This window comes from Microplitis demolitor, chromosome 5 (genome assembly GCF_026212275.2).
Source record: "Microplitis demolitor isolate Queensland-Clemson2020A chromosome 5, iyMicDemo2.1a, whole genome shotgun sequence".
Taxonomy (NCBI): Eukaryota; Metazoa; Arthropoda; class Insecta; order Hymenoptera; family Braconidae; genus Microplitis; species Microplitis demolitor.
The window spans coordinates 6,333,745-6,348,044 of record NC_068549.1 but is presented as its reverse complement, the minus strand read 5'-3'; the positions used below and the strand labels follow the sequence as shown (position 1 = coordinate 6,348,044).

General features: G+C 32.9%; 1 protein-coding gene across 1 annotated transcript; it reads right to left on the bottom strand.

Moving 5' to 3' along the window:
- Positions 1 to 3,617: 3,617 nt before the first annotated feature.
- Positions 3,618 to 13,686, bottom strand: LOC103574496 (LIM/homeobox protein Lhx9; the record flags this gene model as incomplete). Its single annotated transcript, XM_008553957.3, has 5 exons — positions 3,618 to 4,051; positions 4,121 to 4,356; positions 8,616 to 8,830; positions 9,295 to 9,468; positions 13,502 to 13,686. Coding segments are annotated over 5 exons (1,092 nt in total), but the record flags the coding sequence as incomplete, so codon positions are not given.
- Between the last annotated feature and the right edge of the window lie 614 nt (positions 13,687 to 14,300).

Here is a 14,300-nt window from a genome sequence, read left to right as displayed (position 1 = left end):
GCGATGGCGGTCTTTTATAAACTCTTAAGAGAATGAGCTTCGACCACGCGCGGCAGCTGGCAGCCCTTCTTCTTGCAAACGCGAAGTAAAGCGTCGTCTTGGATCGCGTCACATACGTAGACCGTAGCATCCTCCTCGCAGATGCTCGTATCGGGAAGCGGCAGTGGCTATAGCACACAAGACCAGAAAAGAGAAAAGAAAAGGATAAATAAAATAATAAAAGATGGAGAGAATGAATGAGAGAATAAAAGATAAAAATAAAAAGAGACAGTTGAACAAGTAATGCAAGTAAAAGATACACAAGACACAACGCAGAAATGGACAGTGGGAGAGATCGACACAAGTGGAAGTTGCAGAAGCAGCCGCCCCAATAAAAACTTACGGCTCTTGCTTGGATTCTGTTGTATCGTCGGTCGTCTTGCTGACCGTCTCGTTCATCGTCTTGGCTCCTCGTTCTCCATTTATCCGTTCGTTCCACCATACCAGCAAGTCGTATGTGACCAGACATTAAATGGGCTCGGGCTCAGGCTCAGGGATGCCAAGTGGTGAAGGGATTTTTAAAAGAGAGAGAAACCGGGCGCGGTTCACGTTCCGACGTTTGACAGAACAAAAGACTATCGACCAGATATTCCCTCTCTGGCTCTAACTCTGACTCTGACTCTGAATCTGACTCTCTACAACCACCTCATCCTATCCAATTCTCTTTTCACCTCTTACTCCACTTCTTGGATCCCCGTGCCCACCAAGCGATTCACTTACTCTCGTTCCTTCTCACTTGCTCATGTCTGCTGAATCCTGAAGCCTCCTCGTCGACGAAATAGCCGGTTGCAACCAGCGCTCCCACTCGTCGATACGGACTCACACCCTCGCTAAGATTCTTGTGTTACCCGTAACCACGCATGCGCATTCTGATATTTTATCCTCCACGGTCGTTTATATTTAACCTGCTAAGGGGGCGCTTTTCTCTATATCGACTCTTCAGGGCTCAGATCAAAGTTAAGTGATGTGCACTAAAATTGTATCATAATATATATAGAAGGATGTATTCGTCTGAGTATCTCGCGTACAAATTACCCAAAATTGGTCCACTTTTTTTGGATCCCCCTGCAAGCTAAAAACTTCAATTCTTATATGTCTGTATATGTGTATGGATATACATGCACGTATACCTTTACTTCTACTATAAATATATATATATATATATATGGTGGCATGTATATGGATGATGTTTTATGTGAATGTGATGGATGTTTGCTGAGCTGGGGGAAATAAAAGCCAAGAGTCTCGATCCAGCACGTTGCAACCTCCTCTCTGGTCATCAGGGTGGGACGATGAAAATACCGCTGCGCGCTTTCTTGCGCGGTACATCAAACGACGACGCTGACGAATCGATCCGGGAGGTTTAGGAGCCCGAGGTTTTATCGCAACCCAGACTACAAGAGACTCTGGTTGTTGTGTAGTCGGATTTATGATTCCAAAGGATTCCTGTACAGGGGAGATGGATTCTCTGTAAGATACTACCAAGTCGCCAATACTCTCCTCTTTCTCCGTGGGAAACATTTCACGTCGATAAAACTTAAATTATTATTGTACACGTTTTTTTCCACCGAGGAATTTTATTGGTCATTTTATTCTTCAACGGGAATATTTTCTTAAGCTCGGCCTTGACTTCAGCCATTTTCTCAAAAACTTTAAAAATCTTAAACTTAATTTTTTTTCAAAATTATAATACACTCTTGTATTTTTGCTAAAATCAAAATTAATAAAATAAAAATTGACAAATTTCTATGAGCATATTTAATGAAATTAACGTCAGCTAATTTAAAAATATCTTTATAAACCTGTGATAGTAGTATCCTATATATACATATGTATTTGTTTTTTATATTTATTTATTTGAATTCATTAAATATTAACGAGTGTTTGAATTTCTTCATTTCGTTGATGAGTCGCGGCTTGGCCATCTAAACCTGCATATAGATTGAAAATTAACTTATATGAGCGCCGACAAAATATACGGCAAGTGGTTCTCATATATATATGTATCTATATATATATGAACGTATATAAGATTTTTAGCAAAATGACCAACAGACACGCCTTACGTGTCCCCAAGTCAGCTTTAGTTTTAATCGTCTTTCGGTCGTCGTCGTCATCGTCGTCGTCACCGTGCTCGTGAAATCATCAAATACCTAATTTGATGCTAATTAGAATTCTTGTGCATATAAACACCCATTTTTATGTAAAATTATGTATACATACTATAGTCTACTAAACGTGTACTTTATACAGTATTTGAAAATTGAAACCATTCAAGTGTCAAAAGTAAATTACAAAATCTTCAGAATTATTTAGGGAGGTTAAATTAATTATTTTGTGATTTTTTTAAAAATATTTTTGTATAAAATTTATTTGATTTTTAATATTAAAAAAAAAACAAAAAAAAATGAATAAGGAAGAAAACTTAAAAGTAAATATAGACGGGTATATTATTGAGTCATTTAGACACTTGTATACCAATTGCGACATTTAGTTTGCATTTAATGAGATTTTATCGAGTGACTGCTGTAATCAAAGCATACATTACGACGGTCAATTTACATTTGGAATTTTATGCGTTTTACTCTGTATTTATTGCTGCTTTACTTTACTTTTTCAAGGTAATGTGCATTTTTTTTTATTGTTAGTGGTTTATTGAAGTAATGGGGGTAAAATGGATTTATGGATGCTTTTATTATTTCCTTGGGTTTATAAACAAAACTCAGGTAAATTTTAAAACTCTGATTATAAATTTCGGAAAAAATATTTTTAAAAAGACAATAATAACAAAAATAGCTGTAGGAAGGAAGCGAAAAAAAATTTTCGATTGTAAAGCACTCTAATGCTTCGCCTTATGAATCGTGCGACACTATGATCTGTTGACTTTAATAGATTCAGCCTGAATTTTTTTAATTTTTGGAATAAAAAATAAAAAATTAACCGACTTTTAAAATATTTACTAATATGAAGGTCTTTGGCCATAGAAATATTTTATATACAAATGGGATAAATTGGAAGGCAATAACTGGAAAAATTACTCGATAAACTTTTTCTGACCTAAATGACATTTTTCACTTTGTCATAAATTCCCATTTTTTGAAAATCTATATTTTTTTTTTCTAACAAAAAATGACACCATGTTCAATACAAAATAAAATTTCTTTTTTCTATAAAAATTCTTAGTAATCAACCCGGGAAATGTAGGCACTTGGAAATTTATAGAAAAAGATATTTTTTTTCTCAAATGAAGATTTCTCATTATAAGTTTTCAGAAACTCAATAATTTTAAAAAAATTTGCTATTGATATCTTGAAAAAATAAACTCCGATAACTATTCTAATACTTTGGTAATCCGGATTTATTTTATTACACTTATAGTTACTATTTTCCAATGAATAATTATAATTAATATACAAGTACGAAAAAAGCTCATAATCCATACATTAAATACTTTCCATCAAAAAGGTTTTTTTTTATTAAATAATTTTCATCCAATGACTAGTATCCATATTCAATTAATCTAACTAATAAATATAATAATTATCATTATTATTAATAATACTCAAAATGTTCGAAAATATAATTGATGAAACGTTTTACTGCAAGCACTTTAGCACCGTAAGTTCATCAGTTTCTCATATTTTTTTCATTGATAAAAAAACTAAACATGAAAACTTTAAAATGCTCAGCAGATAAATGAATCTTGATAATTATCAACTCTGATCATATGTCAATAGAGATCCGAAAAGGAAACCTGTGATGAAACACCCGAATGAAGATGATGTAGTGCATGGATGTCTTCCATAGAAGTTGATGGCTGGCTATTGCTGTCAGCGCCTAGGAACGCAGCAGCACTTGGTCCAATAATCGGTGAGTTCCCAGTCGATGAAGGAACCGGTGTGCCAGGGCATCCACTTCCAGTTCCATTACCTCCGACACTATTGATCCCACCGTTACCCTCTTGTCTCATCATATTTCGACGCCACTTGGCCCTAGCGTTTTGGAACCAAACCTAGGCAATGATTTCTCCATAAATCTTAAACAATTGTCGTAGATATTAATTGATGATAGTTAATCGTACCTGAAGAACGCGTTTAGATAATCCCGTCTTTTGGGCCAATTGCTTAAGATCTTTTGCGTCCGGGTTCTGATTTATAGCAAAGTAACTCTTCATTGTACGTAATTGATGGTGCTTAAAGCTCGTTCTCATACGTTTAGTACGTTGACTCTGATGAATTGGTCCCGGAGAACCGACTGATGTATCATACGCGGCCAGCGATTCCATTGACGATGACAATTCATTGGGATGCATAAGCTCTGAAAAACAATTTATTTTATATTCAATAATAATTGATCCTTATAAACCACCGGTTCTCTTATTTATTTATTAACCTGACGATAAAAATCATTTTATCGATTACAATTACAATTACAATTACAATTACACAATTTGATGGATAAAAAAAAATGAACGCAGAAGGACCGGACGGCCTGCCGGCAAAAATCATCAAGCCTTTTATCGATGTTGTGGATGGATCTCTGGATCTCTTCGAGTGCATATCGCATTTGTACGCAGGAAACGACTAAGCACGTGCTCTGGATGAACCATAATACAAAACACGATCGATCCAACTTTGTTTTATTTGTTAGCAAGAAGTAACTAAAAAGACCAAGAGACAATATGATGGGCAAAAAAGAATAAGTACATTGCGGCAGCTGGTTGCTTGGTTGTACGAAAAAAAAAATAAAAAAATAATATTAAATACGTACAACAGACAACAAAATGTCCAGTGCATTGACGAAGCAACCGGATCGATTCGTTCAAACAGTATAACGGAATAATGTTTTGTTGAACTGTAGACTGGTTTTCAGACGCCATTACCTATTTCAGTAACTTTTAAATCTTATTGATTATAAATCTTTTGTCAATCGCCAATCTCAAATTAGTTTCTCATCCGTAGAACCAGAATTCAGAGTCTGAGAAAAAAATAACATTACCTAGAAAGTGTGTTTTCGCAAATTTTAATCCAAAGTTTCAAATAATTGGGCCTCGGGTTACAACCCAACGGTTCTTTGGTCTTTCGTCAAAAGGTGTATGACTTCCGGTTTGAGAATTGAGAATAAAGTTAACAAAAAACCCTTGGACGAACGTCTTGTGTGTCGCATACCAAGTTATTCCGTCAGAATGTCTGTTTGATTAAAAAACGCTTAAAGATAAAAAGGTGCGCAAGTGGCTAATTAAGCTTCAGCTATTTTAGCGATCGCGACGACATCAATTCGATCGGGGATCTGGGGGATCGATTGCGCTGCCCGAGGATGGGGCACACGCATATCACATAAAACGTTAACTTGAGACACGTTGATGATGGGGAAAGGATACCTTAAGAATGAGGTCACAATTTGTCACGTAAAATAAAATTGGGTATAGCTGGTTGGTTCGTTGGTTAGTTACTTTGTTGCTGGTTAGTTGGTTGGTCGGTAAGGATAAGGGACCAGAATAAGAAGTAGATAATGGTCAAAAAAATGCTGAAGAAGAAGAAGAAGAAGAAGAAGAAGAAGTAAGCAAGCAAGCAAGCAAGTAAGGGAATGTAGGTATCAATGTTCGCCGGCCATTCTGCTGTTAGTGGCTGGGTATTGGTCCGCGTCGGCATTCTTTTCCGGGAGGGAGCGGCCAATCGATGCATCTTACCGTCGATACCCATCTGTCACTGTCCCCGCGGGCCTTAAACATACGTTTCTCTTATTATTATTATTGTTGTTATTGTGGTTATTATTATTATTATTATTATTATTTTTTTTTTATCCCTTTATTTATCCTCTTATTCTTTTATTCCCTTAAGCTTATTCAATATATAACAATCGCGGATCTCATAATTCGATCCTCAACCCCTTGGCTATTACTTTTTTCAGTCGTTCAAAATAACACATCATGATATTAAATAAATACTTACAAGTTGCAGTCAACAAACAAATGCTTTATCGTTTTCTGTTTCTGCTGGTTAAAAAAAAACAAAAACAAGTGCTATATAAATACAATGACCAATGATGATAAAATGTTATAGTTTTAAATGGATGTTAGACTAAGGAGGATGCGAAGATTGAAGAGGATTCTCAAGAGGTATGGGTCGTATTATATATATGAGTTGTAGGTGAAGAAAGATACGAATGTGCAATAAGACTAGGCGAAGAACAATTTTATAGCTCGTGGTAATAAATTCCTGGTGCTGCTCTCAGACTTGATATGAGAAGATGAGGATGACTCCTACAGTCTTTAGTACTATACAGTGATAGTTTTAGCTGTAGTGGTAGTGCCAGTGGTCTTTCTTTAATTGTCGGACCGATTATAAAATAACTGGGAATGACGTGATCGGGGTTTCCATCAGCTATTTCTAAAGCCCGGTTTTGTGTATAGTCGCTGGATTGCTAGTTGTTACTGGTTCAGTTTAACATCTTACGTTTTGTTAACTGCTTTTTTGTTTAATTTATTTTTCTTGGAAATCATCCGTTGTTTTTTAATGTCTTACTACTATTTTATGGCTTCGCGGGATCTCTGCTGAATGATCAAATTATTATTTTTGTGGAAGATTATTATCGGTAATTGTGATTGCTAATATAGAACTGCAAAAAATCTAGATAATCAAAGGTAGCAGCAGTTGGAATCGAGAATTATGTGAATCATTTGAACTAATGAATTATTTGTATCAAACTCGAATCGAATAATTCAAAAAATTTGATCTGTTGATAAGTCACACTGAAAAAAAAAAAAAATATTTGTCCCAAATAAATCAATTGATTTGCAGCGTTTTTTTTTTTTTTATATTTCTTGACAAATAAATATATTTAGTGCAACTAAATATGACAGTTGATTAATAGTATAGGGGAGACCGGGGCAAGACGGCCCACCTAAGCCGATTATCATTCTTTGTGGCTTTTAACCATCAAGTCGATTTACTCTCGTCTAACTTTAACTCAATTCACTAAAATTTTGGTGAAGCTCCTGAAAAAAAAATTTTTTTTTGGACAAGACGGCCACCTCCAAAAAAAATTAAAAGATTTTTTTTTTTTTAATTGTAAAAAAATTTCCCGCATCACAAATGTTTATATTTTTCTCTTTAACAACTGTATTTACTTTTATATTACTCGAAATAACCTTTTTTGATATAATACGAGTAATTTATTCACTTCTGTAGAAAAAAATTGAGTGTTTTAATTTTTTTCCAAACATATTAGCAAATACTGTACCAAATTTTATAAAAATATTATTCATAATGTTACATATAATAATTATAATTGTTTTGTTGGATTCTATAACAAATTATATGAAAAAATTAAAAGTTATATAATAAAAAATAACTTAATTGATTAATAATTATTTTTCTATTGAATAAAAAATTGATTATTGGTATTTTTAACTTTTTCAAATGCTCTATTTTACTCCAAATCCATAGAATTAACCAAAAAATGATATTTCTATTAAAATAATCATGACTAGGTTATAATAATATGAAATACATTTTTTTCATAATTTTTGAGTGGTTCATTTTGCCCCTAGTTTCACGTATAAGGCTAAAAATGAGTAAATAATTTGAATTTGTGATAATCAAAAGAAAACAAGAAAGAAAAAATTTGGGTTAATTTTTGAGGTGGGTCTTGTTGCCCCAGGGGGCCATCTTGCCCCGGTCTCCCCTAAGTTTTTTATGAAAACAAAAATAATTACGAGGTTTATCCAGAAAAGGGATGAATTGGATAATTTCTTTACCACAAATAAATCACTTATTTCAAGCAATTGAATGGCTCAAATATATTATATCTATCTCACAGTTAAATATTTAATTGGCCATAGCCAAATATATTACGAGATCTTTGATTCTCATAAATCTTTTTTCCAGTTTATTTTAAAAAATGTTAGAAATTTATTTATTATTTACATGTAAGCTAGAAATTAAATATTTTAAATTCGGCGAATTTTTAAATATTTGAAAATTTATGAATATTTGAAATTTTGCGAATTATTTGAAAATTCGAATTATTCGCACATCTCTAGTAATTAATTATAAAGGGTTCGGTTAGTTTAGCTGATGGTTAAGAGAGTAGAGGAAGCGAAAAAAAAAGATTGTAGGGTGAAAGTGTAATTGGCCGACTGTTGATACTTGAGTACGAATGAGTATTTGAGAATTTACATTACACTCAACAAACTTTTCGACCGTTTTATTTGTCTAGCAATGCAGTTGTGTTTTATTAATGAAATGCAAATACATTGTTTTAGCAGTAGTACTAGCATATAGTAGAGGTCAGTGAGTATATTATGTAGGCATATATTCTCAATGAGTTTTCTAGAGTATGACCTGAAACGCTTTGTAAACTTTTTATCAATTGTTATTATTCTCTTAAGGTTTCTATTCGTTTCTTTGTGTGTACGGATTCGAGTGTGTAATGTGTGCTTGTAATTGTAATATAATATTTATTATTATTATTATTATTATTATTATTATTATTATTATTATTATTATTATTATTATTATTATTATTATTATTATTATTATTATATATGTCATATGAAAAGGTACAAATATTACCTGCAGCCAGTCGCATGGATACTGGCATTTCGGATCTGGATACTTCAGAGAGTTTTCGTTTTCGTGGACGTCCCTTTTGAACTGAGGCTACAGGACTTTGCTCATTTGCGCTGTAATACCCAGTGAGGGATGATACATCTGGAGAGCCGAGGTCTTCAACGCTGCCGGCTGTATTTCCATAGTCAGCAGCACAACAAATTATTTCGTAGTGTGGCCTAAAAATTTTTAAATTCTTTAGTCAGTTTTCGAAGCCAAATTCACTTTTTCGCAGTTTCTAAGACACTGACTGACTATACTTTTACTGATTAAAATTTTATGGTAGGCCTTAATTAGCACATACTGACATCTTTCACACCTTTTACAAGCGAATTAGTGAATATTCACTACTTGCTAGTGGGTTTGCTAGTTCACTTTTAGAGAGTAAAATACTTGAATTAAAATTTTGTTGAAAACTTTTAGAAAAACAATTAAAAGAAATTAAACTTATTGGAAAAAATTATATTTTTGATCAACAAAATTAGATTTTTTACAAGATATTTATTGCGTGTGAAGCAAAAGACATTTAACATTTGATAAAAATAATTACTTTCTAACTTATAAGATGTAATTATTTACAAGTCGTTTATAAATTAATGGCAACAAGACTATGAAACCATAATTAAGAACTAAAAAACATAACCTGCAATAAACAAGACCATCACGTTGTCCAAAGTGATCTCCTTTATTAAGCGGCACCCCGCAAGATGCGCAGACGAAGCAAGCCACATGGTATACCAATTCTCTGGCTCTCATCACGAGTTCAGTTGCGGAAATTCCAGCTCGACATCGTGAACATCTTGAGACCGCGAACAATCTACAACAGCCAACAATACATAACACATAACAACATTCATCAAAACAATGGTCATCATCGTAGCAAAAGGTCTCGAGTTGTCATCAAAACTTGAAACAATATTCTTCCTCTACATGCGCTCTCAATAACAAACAATCCAACAAACTATCCCACGTTTTTTTTATTCATCCTCGTTTTTACTCCGCAGAAAATATTCTCTTTCTTTTCATATTTTAATACCTATACCACAATCACACAATCTTGTGTCAACTATCGTAACATATAACACTATTATAACAACCTCACAAATAAGATCTGACATTTTACCTTCTCTTCACCTCCCATCGCCGTTGCCATAAACAAGCCCTCCCGCATTTTAATAGACCACCATCACCACCACCTTAACTACTACTACTACTTTACCACAATCAACAACCAAAGTACCCCAGAAATGGTAGACAATGCAGCTCTCAATGCTTATTCCTTCGCAATATTTTAAATACGACAATAACAACTGAAAAAATAATAAAATTTACTAAGCCAGCAACTGTACCACAACTTTTGCCAGCCTTAATAATTCTTGGTATCGAAAACAAACCATCGTATAACTTTGCCCAACTCCATTCGATTCACCATCACCATTTTCTGATATATATATATACGACTATACAAACAAAGGTATCATTTTTTTTATTCATCTTCTCATTTTATTTTACTTTATCATTTTTTTTTATTTTCTGGCTCCATTGCTCTGTTACATTATTTTATACTTCTTTCTTTCTATTCATTGAAACAAAGTACATACGGACCAACTCAGTACTGAGTATATATATATATATATATATATATATATATATATATATATACGTATGTATATATGTTGCAGTATATACTGAATACTGTAGAGTAGTCAGTAGAATCTCTTGTATCGCATTGTTGCATATTGCATGGAGTGATGTTGTTTTATACTTTAACGAGCCAGAAACTACGTAGTCTCATTTTTCCACGCATGTATTTTTACAATTATTTTCATCAATATTTTATAGAAAAATTTAAAAAAAAAAACATTTTTTTATTCATCACGACGCAATTGTACTAGACGCACATGGGTCATAGATAAGGCGGCGGGGAAAGTTTGATTAATTTGAAATAAAGATAAAATTTTCCAGTAAATTATTGCGTTGACGTTGATGCAAGACAATGGAACAATCGAAAATCAAATGGATCATTCTTATAAATTTTTATATAATTTTTTTTTAGTGAATCTGTTTTGTTGGAATTAAGTGGCTTTCACTTTTAAAGAAAAATAGTAACCGGTAGAAAGATAAGACTTTTCCTGTGCATCTGAGATTAAGTATTTGTTTTAGTATTATAAAAGAATGTACAATTGTATACGATGTATGTAATAATAAATCAACGGATAACGAGACTGGCTGTTTTATACTGCAACAGCTTGTGCTTCTGCTTCTCTGACTCCTGAGATTTCCACGTCAACTCCGGAGCAAGTTACGTCAATCAAATTATTTTTATTTTCTTCAACGTCCTTACATCATTTATTTGCGTTGTTTCGGTATTTACATTTAATATTACGTCATTTTTGTTTTTTTTTTTATTCATTTTATTGAAATTTGTTGGGAGAAGTTTGGATAAATTTAAATTTATGGGGATCGGATGGGGATGGAAGCAGGTTTTTTTTGTTTTGGGGAATAGTGTTTAGTGAGAAGGAGATTACCGGAGATAGTAGACGAATCTTAGAAAGGGAAGATGGCCATTAGTGGACATTTTGTGTGGTCCAAAGAAGGTATATGTATATATGGTATGTAAGTGACGATACTATGCAAATTTAACACTACCGCAATAAATACCGAGATGGCGGATGTGTGTTAGGGTATAGAAAATAACCCAGGAATCAGAAGCAAGGATTTTGCATTAATTCTCAGATCCCCAAAGGACGCAATAATTTGCTGTATATTTTTATATTTTTTTTAAGAAATATTTCGTAAGAAATCTCAAGATTTTATTTAAAAGAACATTATTGTCTGCAAAAAGTACTGAATATATACAAAAAAATATTATTTTATAATAGACAGGAAAAATCGTTTAAGATTAGAACTACAGTGATACAAATTTTGTATCAGTTTTCGACGTTTATGCATCGTTCCGGTATATAAACAACTAAGAATAAGTTATACACTGAAATTTTTATTGTCAAATTTCAAACTACATTACACTGGAATAAATTTGAAGTGAATTCGGACTGATTACGGATTTTATTTAAATCCGAATTTACTCCGTCACTTGAATTTTGGAAGTTGAAAAAAAATCACTTTGCATACAGAGTAAATAGAGAGTTTGTTTTTTCAGAAGAGTGATTTCGGAGTCAACTGAATTTTAATTAAATCCGCATTCACGTCAATTCGGAGTTTTAATATTAAAATAAGCTCCTATTGAGAGTGCATTCCACTCTGAACCACAATTTTAATATTAAATTAAACTTCTCCTCGGAGTGAGTTTCACTCCGAGGAAATTAAATACATGAACAGCCATCCAATTCGCATTCACCCTGCTGCAGTGATAAATATAAAAATTACAATTAATTAAGTTATCAAATTTTTAAAGGAATTCCCTAACACACTCAGAATTTTGTGGAGTGAACGCGAATTAAATCTGAAGTGAATTCGGAGTGAATGCGAAGTAGATGATTTTTTTATTTTTTAATCCTTGAAGTGAAATTCACTCCGAAAGGGAGTTTATTTTAAAATAAAAATTCTGAATCGGAGTAAAAGCAAATTTTAATAAATTCTAGATCACTCCTCAGTCACTCTGCTGAAAAGAACAAACTCCCTATTCACCCCGCATACGAAGTGATTTTTATTAAAACTCCAGAACTTCGAGTGACGGAGTGATTTCAGACTTAAATAAAATCCGCAATCATAGAATTCACTCCTGACTTTACTGCGTACGAAATAAATAAAAATTTCAAGTATTTCTGAAAATAATTACCTCTCGTAATCACAAATAAAAATTACTACCCTAGTAGAAATAATCTAGACTTTACTCGATTTTAGACCAGTAACTAGCCAGCGATCCCGGCTAAAAACTAGAAATCCCGCCACCTACAACTAAGGCGTACACATTGGTCACACTAATATATTTTTTGTACTAGTGTGTATGTGTATGTTTATTTTTTTTCTGTTTAACCTCTATTTTTTAATGTGTGCATTAATATGTAAATAATTTTATAATAAATAATTAATAATATACACATTAAAATATGAAATCAATGAAAAAAATAAATACAATAAGTGAATTGCGACTATGGGCAATAGAAACAAATATTGCAGATTCTCATTTAGACGAATTATTAAAAACTGGGGAGGGGGAAGTCGAAAAAAGAAAAAAATATTATACATTTTTAATAATAAAATTTTTATTATAGTTAATTTTTTAAAGTACGATTTAATGATTACATTTATTTTTAAAATATAATGATGTTGCCGGCTTTATAGTTTAACATTCAGAAATTAAACTTTGATTATTTAAGTCAATGAAAAGCTCAATAAATAAATTTTATAATAATTTTGTTTGTCAATCATTATTTTTATTATAAGTTATAATTTATTTATTTAAATTAATTAATTTTTAATGTCTGTCAATGCGGGTCAATATTTATTTATTGATCTATATATATCTATGCTTCAGGTTAGATTTATCTACCGCATATAAATTTTTGGAGTAATTTGGAGAAATATACATTTATTTGAATTAATTTTTAATTTGTCTGCGTATTTTTTAGAAAATCGTTTTATTTTTCCGAGGAACTGATAATTTTAATAACCTCAAAACCTAAAATTTTAAAGTCACAGTTTTTTCAAAGCCGCCATGTTTCTCTTGGATCTCTAATAAAACTGGCCAGTTACTTGACATAAACTCGATATCCCACTGGCCAGTTTCTGGTTTAAGTCTAGTAAAACTAGCCAGTTACCAGACAAAAACTCGATTTCATTTCTACTAGGGTAATAATAAAAAAATATCTTGAAGATAAAAAACTAACCTGTAATAATCTTCTTTGCAGTAAATATTTCCATCCCTCGAGAAGCAAGTCAATTCAGCAGCCAAAGGAACCCTGCAATGACAGCATCTCAAGCATCCGCAGTGCCAAGCGCGATCGGCGGCCCGCAGATACCATCTTTCAGCGATATCTCTCCCGCAGCCACCGCAAGCAAGTCCAGCACCTCCGCCTCCAGCGCCCACGACCTCCGAGCGAAGTCTATCCACCTCATTAGTATTTTCTCGTCTGCTCGGGGTCGTGCAGTCCCCAACCGGGGGTGTACTACTTCCACAGCCCACTTCCTTCAGCATCACGATCCTCACTCACTTAAATCCTACATTCTAATAAACATATCAACGCACAATATCATTAGTGCTCATCATCGCTCTTCGCTCAGCCCATCATTCATCCCACAGATCTTAATCAAATTTATCTTGTAAGGAATATCTCAACAAATATACTCTAATATAATAATTACTATCTCTTCTCATCTCACTTACAAATGAATGATGTCGATACTTATTATTGCTATTATCGTTTTTATTATTACCGTCATCACAACGATTAAAATCATTTTATACAAAGCAATTAAGAAATTAAGGATAAACATGATAATAAGATACCAATTAACGTTCAATGTGTAATTTAATCGCATCGGATGATATCGAAACGCTTGAAAGGATTTCTCTTAAAAGAAAAAGAGTGAGAAAGAGAGGGAGAGACAGAATGTGTATAGAGGAGTAAGAGTAACTTCCTCATGCACAAACAGTTGTAAGTTGTATATACAAGAATAAGAGATGAG